Source organism: Polypterus senegalus, chromosome 15, assembly GCF_016835505.1.
Source record: "Polypterus senegalus isolate Bchr_013 chromosome 15, ASM1683550v1, whole genome shotgun sequence".
In the NCBI taxonomy this organism is placed as follows: Eukaryota; Metazoa; Chordata; class Cladistia; order Polypteriformes; family Polypteridae; genus Polypterus; species Polypterus senegalus.
In genome coordinates, this window is record NC_053168.1 from 128,129,124 (window position 1) to 128,138,405 (window position 9,282).

Below are 9,282 nucleotides of genomic sequence, written 5' to 3' on the forward strand. Positions count from 1 at the left end.
CAAAACCCAGAGAAATAACAGGCATGCGGAGCTGCTAACACATTCACTTCTAATGATCTGACGGCGTACGACCCGAGCACCGCCATCATTTAGATCATTTAAGGAGGCTGTTAGTCGAATGTGCTAAAGAGAACAGCCCTGGCAGCATGACAGGAGCGGCTGCATTTACGCTGCCTAAAAATGAGGTGCTAATTTCACTTCAGGAAAGACGCCGTTCAACGGGGCTGTGGGAGCATCCTTCATTTTACTGTTAGCCTTCTGCAGTCGCAACTCTAGGAAAAAAACGCAACTGGGAGATAGGAAAAGTATCAACTGTAAAACTTTAATAGTGCCAGAATTAAATATCCATATGTTATATGTTAGAGCTGTCCTCCTATTACTTCACATTTAACACAAGGAAGGAAACACAAACACTCAGCACTAAAAGCAGCCAGAAAAAGAAAGAGAAATGTTAAAATAATAACAACTTAAAAACCATACTTGATAAATATATAAGGCACTATATGATAGATAGATAGATAGATAGATAGATAGATAGATAGATAGATAAAATTTGGTATAGTAGGCAGGATTTGATAGATAGATAGATAGATAGAGTGAAAGGCACTATATAACAGATAGATAGATAGATAGATAGATAGATAGATAGATAGATAAAAATTTGGTATAGTAGGCAGGATTTGATAGATAGATAGATAGATAGATAGATAGATAGATAGATAGATAGATAGATAGATAGATAGATAGAGTGAAAGGTGCTATATAACAGATAGATAGATAGATAGATAGATAGATAGATATTTTAACGTAGTTGGCAGGATTAGATAGATAGACAGATAGATAGATATTTTAGCGTAGTTGGCAGGATTAGTCCACAGCACCAGTCCATAGTCCAGTCACCAAAGCCTTTAAGGTGTCTCCCACGCACACGCACAAGTGACAATAGATGAATAAATATACACACAAACACGCACTCTATAGTCTGAACACACACCAGAATAACTACAAAGGAAGAAAATTAAAAGGAAAGAAAGCTTCTGACTTGGGGGTCCCAGACCCAGTCAGGCACTATACCTAGGTATTGCTGTTGGTATAACAGAGTCCCCGTAGTGTTCCTTGACGCACTTCTGCTGAATAATCCATTGTCTGGAAGTCATCATGTTGCTGTGTCAGAGAGAAAATGTGCAGCATTGTTCATAATGACACACAGTTTTTCTTTAATTCTCTCCTTTGTTGTTACCTCCAGTGGGTCCAGAGTGCGTCCCATAATTGAGCTTGCCCTATTAATTACCCCGTTGTTTCAGTGGTCCTCTCTTGAAGTGATGTTACCAGCCCAGCACACCACACTGGTCACCCCAGAGTTGTAGAAGATGTGAAGGAGGTCACTTCCCGTATTAGAGGAGCGTAGTCTCCTAAGGAAGAAGAGCCTGCTCTACCCTTTTGTCTCTACTTCCTCTGTGTTCTGAGACCAGTCCAGCTTGTATTGACGTAGACCCCTGAGTACTCGTAGAAGTGGACCACCTCTACATCAACTCCTTGAATAGTCACTGGGTGTAGAGGCATTTTGGTCTGGTGAAAGTCAATCACCGTTTCCTTTGTTTTGTTGATGTTGAGTTGCAGACAATTGTCTTTGCACTATAAAGCAAACTTTTCCACCAGACTCCTCTCCCTTGCCTCATCCCCATTTTTGACAGACCCCATAAGTGTAGAATCCTCTGAGAATGTCTAAAAGTGACCTGACCGGCTGGTTTATTTCTAGTCAGAGGTGTACAGAGTGAAGAGTAAAGCAGACAGGCCTGTTCCTTGCGGTGCTCCAGTGTTGGTCACTCGAGCCTCACAAATGGTGGTCTGCCTGACAGATAGTCCATCATCCAAGGACACCATCAGATCATCCACCTGCATATCTCTAAATTTAACAGGAATGGCCAGATGGTATTGAATGCACTGGTGAAATCAATAAACATCATCCTCCCAGTGCTGCCAGCTTTTTTAAGCCTTGTGGAGCAGACAGATAATCGTGTCTTCCACTACAATCTTTGTCCAATAGGCGTATAGCAGTGGGTCCAGATGGTCTACCACAAGAGGACTCATGTAGCCGAGGACCTGCCTCTCAAAGGTCTTCATGATGTCAGATATGGGTGCCGCCAGTCTGTAATCTTTAGGTGAAGATGCACCAGCCTTCTTCAATGCAGGATGCTATCTGCAGCATATTGTCCATAACAGTCATCAGCCCCTCTCTGTGAGTTTGCATGGTCTACCACTTCATGGCTGAGTGGTTTTTGCTTCTTCCATTCTACAACAGTGGCATTTAGAGTTGACCAGGGCAGACAATAGCACACCATAAATTTCAATGACTGAAGGGTGACAAAGGTGACAACCCTATAACAGTGCCACATTTTAAAGTCCCTGAGCTCTTCAGTATGGCCCAGTGTTTGTCAATGGAGATTACATGGCAGTGCACTCGGTTTGACAATCAAACAACTGGAGCCAGTCACATGGAGGGCTCTCCGCATACTTTGGGCCAGTTAGTGTATAAACAGCACAACCCTGGTTCCTTCATGGCACCTTACAGGCTGTGTGGTTCATCATAGAACTCTTGCTTGACTGGCACTGTAAGGGTCATTGACTCATCAAAATGGTCCTTAGGGTTTTGAAAAGCTTCCTAATATGTGGGCACAACATAAATCTCTAATGTCTAGAAGGGTGCCCAGCAGGGTCAAGAGAACCCAAACTGAGTTATGCCTTTGTTTGCAACAAGATTCCTAATGAAATCGGGAGCCCAATCTGTTATCACATACTTGTGGTTATTGGTGGATCCTGCTGCAAATCTAAGGTTCTTTCTTTGGAAACCAAAGATGGTTGGTTCCCCTATGGCATCACTCTGCTTGGGAAAGCACCTTGATTTTTTTAAAGGAAGTGGAATATTGCTGATATGTTTGTTTTTTTTTTTGTTTGTTTTTTTAACCTGAAAAAATTTGCTTGCTAGAAGTTTATAAAAAGTTAAAGGACGGCTGAATGTTTCTTGCTTGCTGGTCTGAACGTCTCCACAGGACCACCGCAAGCACACAAATGAGTTGCGCTTCAAAATGACTGCCAAGGTTGCCTCGATTCTCACCCACCCACTCATTCAACTGTGCAGCCACGACAACACTCGGTAAGGGGCAAAAAAAAAATAGAAAAAAAAAATAAGCTTTAGACTGCAAAAGACTTTCTTCACGGCCTCCTACGCCCTTTCTCGGTATTTGGATAATGGAAAGGACCACCGGATCAAGAAGAAAATAACAGAAACTTGGACCACGCCGGGCATTAGGGCCGGCCTTGTAACGGGGGTGGGGCTAGGGAGAAGTTGGGAATGCCAGCGTCGTGTCGTGATTGGCACGTCCCTCTTCCTAGATGTCACTTGTTTGCCCCCCCAATCCTCCAGCACCACCGCGGTGTCCGCGTTACGCTTCTCGCATCTTAATCAGCGCATCGGCTCGGCGCCGTCGGCCAACAGAGAGAGCGCACCTTCAGTGCGCGGAGGGGTACAGGAGTACTCGCCTCGAAGTGAATTGCGCTGTGGCTTCTCCTTTTTATGTCTCTTATCGTTGAAATTATTAGGCGCCTTATGGAAATGCCATTTTCGGGTTTAAATCGGCATTGCGGCGAATTAGGAGGGTGTTACAGTAATCCTACAGGAGAGGTGTCGTGATTAACGGGGGCTATCTAGAAAGGAAAGGAAAGATTCACATTACCGTTATGAATGCGTCGTTCTTTGCCTTTATGTTTTTTGTCACTGGCAAGTAACAAATACTTTAAATAAATAAGAATACTTTCTTTCTACATTTTAATTTTTAGCAAAATAACGTTTTCGGAATGCATTTCGCCATAGCAAAACAAAATCTTTCCTTAAAATATTTAACAATAAATAAATGTTTTCCTAATATACTTCATCAGCTCTTAACGAGTATGCTCAGGGTTGCGCCTACTGTTCCCGGCGATTGGCATCAAGTAGGCTGGCATTTGCCACGACCACGAGAAGAGAGTCAAGTCACGTCTCCGTGTAATTCATTAGCTTTATGTATTCGTACACACCAAACACTCGCCACCGTTTCTCATAAAGCATATACAGCTGGCAATTAAGCCGTATTCATGAAGATGAACACACATCGACGATTTGCAATACCCAGTGCCAGGCAAAAAAAAGTGTAAGGCAAACTGGCACCCCGTAGTTCCCCCTGCACAAGTCCACGCATTTCAGTTTATTTCTCATCTTCTCTCCGGCGCTGCCCCCGCGCATCACATTGAATCTAATTCTACCCTGCTAACCGCAGTCACAATTATTAAATCAATCTATGGTTTTAAAAAAACGGGACTCCATAATATTTCATATCATACTGCGTCGATCAGAGCACAGATCCCCGAACCAATTAGAACACACCGAGGCAGCGCGAGGCATGGCTGTCATTCTCCTTGCCCGTTTTTTTTTTTTGGATGCTCAGAAGACGTAAAGAACAAACACGCCAGGTTGGGTGAAATGCGAGCTAATGATGGGAGTACCTGCAACCAGCCCTTCCCGCAAAGTCATTTTATTTTCTAAATAAGCAGCAACCTACACTGTCGTGACATAATCATTGAAAAAGGGGAAGCGGCAAAAGTCTACTTGACATGAATCGGGTGTGGGGTGGCGCTGAAATGCTGGGCAGGTGGTAAATACTGCGTGGTATACAGTATGAGATACGCGTGTATATGTGTGTGTGTGTGTGTGTGTGTGTGTGTGTGTGTGTGTGTGTGTGCAGATAGCATAGGAGTAAAACCTCAGCCTTACGGATCCTGGGCTGTCATTAGTTTAGAATGCAAATGCGCCGCCTTTATAGAATACAAACAGCTGCAATCCCCATTCAATATAAAGGGGATTCAGAGAGGACGGGACAGCGTGTAGGCAAACAACATCTCAACCTCGTCGACTCGAAAGGAAAACAGCGTGGATTTAAAGGATGACAATTACCGCTGCCCACTGTCGTTCACGGTACCCAGTGGAGACCCCTCGTGCAACAATTAGCCAAATCACACCGCTAGAAATGCGCCCGGGGAGCAACGACACCCCCTTTACTGGGGCAACGTGGGCAGCACTGCTCGGACCTGAGGCGGACATGTTTTGTATTTTCTGTTACTCTGTGTTCCTCGGGATTCTGGAATGCGTTACTCTTAAATCACAAAAGCGGACAGACAGACAGATGGACGGTGCCGTGTATAAATATGACAGATTAAAGGGCGCTATATGAGATGTTAGCGATACCCGGGTAAAGGGCATAAGATATGACACAGATCAACTGCTCCATAAGCAACTATTAGAGACAAGACAGTGCGACCAACATGTTAAAGATAAATGAAGGGCGCTATAAAAAAATATTCAGGAGAAATGCTGGTAACATTTATAAATGAAGGGCATTATATATTTTTTCAGAGGATGAAATGTAAAATTAAGAGAAAATGCTGATAGATAGATAGATAGATAGATAGATAGATAGATAGATAGATAGATAGATAGATAGATAGATAGATAGAGTCACTGGTAGGATTAGATAGATAGATAGATAGATAGATAGATAGATAGATAGATAGATAGATAGATAGATAGGATAATAATCTATGAAATAATAATCTGTGAAATAATATGACATTATCTATGAAACTATTGCAGATAGAACGCATGTAGTGCATTACACACCATATAAATAATAACATGAAAGGTGCCATATAAAACCATTTAGAAAGACGAAGTTCATTATATGAAAACAGAGAAAATGGCATATATAGATAGATAGGAAAGGCGCTATATATAGAATGACAAATAGAGTGTGCTGTGTATAAATATTATAGATCGAAGGGAATGTTATAGATACAAGGGCAAAGGGCACTATATAAAACAACACATATAAACTTCTCTGTATGAAACTACTATAGACAGACAGATGAAGTCCGTTATATAAAGTGCTAAGATAAATGAAGGGCACTAAATAAAATTTTTAGAGATAAAATGTAGTGTATAAAAATGTCGTTATATAAAAATGGCATAGATAGATAGATAGATAGATAGAGTGAAAGGCACTATATGACAGATAGATAGATAGATAGATAGATAGATAGATAGATAGATAGATAGATAGATAGATAGATAGATAGATAGATAGATAGATGGGTGAATATAATATATTGCTAAAGTGTTCTATATGAAATTACGATAGGCAGATAGACGAAGGGCGCTATATAAAATGACAAATAAAGTATGTATATTAAACTACCATACACAGATAAAGAATGAACGCTATATACATTATTAATATAAATTAAGAACGCTATATAATAAAGTTTTACATAGATGGAATGTAACATTTTAAAATAGATAAAATGGTGTTAAGTAAAAATGTTATAGATAGATAGAGTTATGGATCAATATTACAGGTAGAAAGGCACTATATAGAGTGCTATATATACAAGGGTGAAGGGCACTATATAAAGATGACACAACTAAAGTGCACTATACGAAACTATTATATGGCAGACAGACAAAGGGCGCTATATGAAATGTTAAATGTAAATGAAGGACTTTATATAACAAATCTTTATAGTGTACTATATAAAATAGAGAAAATGGCGCTATATAAAAATGAAAGGGAGGGCCAGGGAGATCGTGTGGCGTAGTGGTTAAGACTTTGCACTTCCATCCTTGAGGCTGTGGGTTCAAATGTCGCTGCTGACACCGTGTGACGATAAGCAAGTCACTTTAACTGCCTGTGCTCAAAGTGTGTGTGTGTGTGTGTGTGTGTGCGGGGGGTGATTGAGCCAATTGTATCTTAAATGTTGCAAGTCGCTTTGGATGAAGGAATCATCCCAAATAATACGTAATGATAAATGGATGAACCCCACTATATGAAGCATAAATCCTCTTCCCACGCTCTTACATTTTTAAAGGCTAATTCTTTCATTTTGAAACTACAATCGCTCAAACAAGTGACAGAAAGCGGTACTTTACAACAGTCGAAGTGAAATTGTTAAGGGTGTGTTACTCTCTGCTTCTGCAACATTCGGACCAAAAATAGCAAAATATTAAAAAAAAAACAAAAAAAAAACAGGGTGCCGTAAAGATCGCAGCCCAGTACCTTCCCTCAGCACTCGCCCAACTCAAGCGCTATGTAACTGGAAAGCCACGCTTCATCCATACGTTAACTTGGTTGTCTGCTTCGATCGAGGGCTTAATTGTACAATGAATGTTTCAGAGGTATGTTACAGTAGCCGAGCATTTACAGAATATAATTAGCCAGGATCCGTGCACACAGATCTAACAACAGCAACGGCCGAATCTTCCCCAATAGAAATAAAGAAGACTGCACATAATTAAGCAGTAGTTACTAGGCATATGAAGCAACTCACGTTTCCGTTTCGGCATACTGCAAGAATATTTATTGAGTTCAAGCTCAATGCCTGCATTCAATGCTAAGCCTGGCATGCGTTTTCCCCGATTCCAATTAACATTTTGCAGCACATCCAGATAACGGTGTATACCATAACGGCTGTCAGCCCGTCCCTCGGCGTTTTGAAAAAAAGAAATAACAAGAAAGCATCGGTGGCATCGGAATCCTACCTTGCACACATGTGGTCATCAATAAAAGGATGATGTTCCAAAATATAACTCCAGTTTTATTCCCCATTTTTCTAGCGCGGAAGATGTCCACTCGATCGCATTTAATACATCCTCTTTTAAAGATCTCTACTAATGCCGGCTCCCTGGCATACAACTCCCTTCTCCGAATTGCTTTCATATTCACATGAAGCTTGTTAATTCCTATTCCTTGGCCAGGCGCAGTGTGGCTGCTGCTGAGGCTGCTGCTGAGGCGGCTGCTGCTGCTGCTGCTGTAGTTGGTGCGCGGTCACAGCTCGGAGTGAATGGTGTTTCTGGGATACCACAGCAACCTTGACGAGGACTCAACCATCTCGCCAACGGGGGCATGAAGTCTTGGCTGTTTTCTGCCGAGTTTTTTCTTTTATTCCCTATTTATTTCCCTCTTCTTTTCCCCACAAATTCGGCTCAACATTGTAATCGCGCGAAGATGTGTAACAAACTGCCCCAATCAGTCATTTGCATTTACAATAATTAAATAAATTATTAGAGGAAAGAAGGCGTGCATGCAGAGGCAAGGAGGTGCGCTGTCGCTCTCTCTCTCTCTCTCTCTCTCCCTCTCTCACTCCCTTTCTCTCTCTCCCTCTCTCTCTCTCTGTGTCTCTCTCACTCCGTCTCTCTCAAATTCAAGTACTCTTTTCTTTCAACAGATCAATAGTGCCTATGCAAGCGCTCCAGAAATAATACATTAGACAGATATTTCCGCTCACGGAGTAAGTAATTATGCCAAGATAAAAGGCAGGAACGGACCTAATATCTTCCAATTGTTATTATTAGGTCAACGCTTCGGAAACTTACATTTTTAAAAGCTAATGCAATAAAAAGTAGATTTTTTTTTTCATACACTTGCTATAGATAGATAGATAGATAGATAGATAGATAGATAGATAGATAGATAGATAGATAGATAGATAGATAGATAGATAGATAGATAGATAGATGCGCGCACACGGTTAAGACCAAACACATTCATATGCAACATATCACTGCAGGATACGCTGATTCATTCATTTATGTTATGGAAAGTATCGGACCTTTCACAAGCAAAATCTTAGCAAATAAGTACTCTGGAAAAATCGAATCTAATTCATATTCCAAAAATGTGAGTAACATTTAAACAACGGCTGTATGCCTCTCTCTCTCTCTCTCTCTCTCTCTCTCTCTCTCTCTCTCTCTTTCTCTCTCTTTCGTTTCGTTAAAATCAATAATTAAATCCTCAGCTTAAAATATTCTTATAATAATCAAACTTCAGGACGGCAATTATTTTCCACGGGTTAATGGGAAGCTTTGGAAGAGCGCTTGTGCCATCTACAGGCTTGAGCACCAGGAGCTATCAGCCATATCCGAAGGCCGACTTTGTATGAAATGTAGCGGCGGGGCGCTCGGCGGACTCTCGGGGACGAGCGGCGTGACGGCGACACGGGCGCACTTTCACCAAGTCTTTATGGCTATGATGACGCGCTTTACTTAACGGTGCGCTCGTGTGTCGTGCAGTTTTAGAAGACGACGTGGTGATCAAAAATTGCACGCGGCAACGGAGATTTTGCTTCTTAAACACTTTTGGGGGTATCTTCTGGATGTTGGTCCGCTGATTAGAAAAGAAAAAAATCACCTTTAAATTA

General features: G+C 41.4%; 1 protein-coding gene across 1 annotated transcript in view; it reads right to left on the reverse strand.

The window, feature by feature from the left end:
• csmd3b (CUB and Sushi multiple domains 3b) overlaps window positions 1–8,187 on the reverse strand; it is a 1,150,768-nt gene extending 1,142,581 nt beyond the window's left edge. The window contains 1 exon segment of the mRNA XM_039737543.1: window positions 7,625–8,187. Within this exon segment, the coding sequence (XP_039593477.1) occupies window positions 7,625–7,802 (178 nt within the window). The 5' untranslated portion in view covers window positions 7,803–8,187.
• Window positions 8,188–9,282: the final 1,095 nt, after the last annotated feature.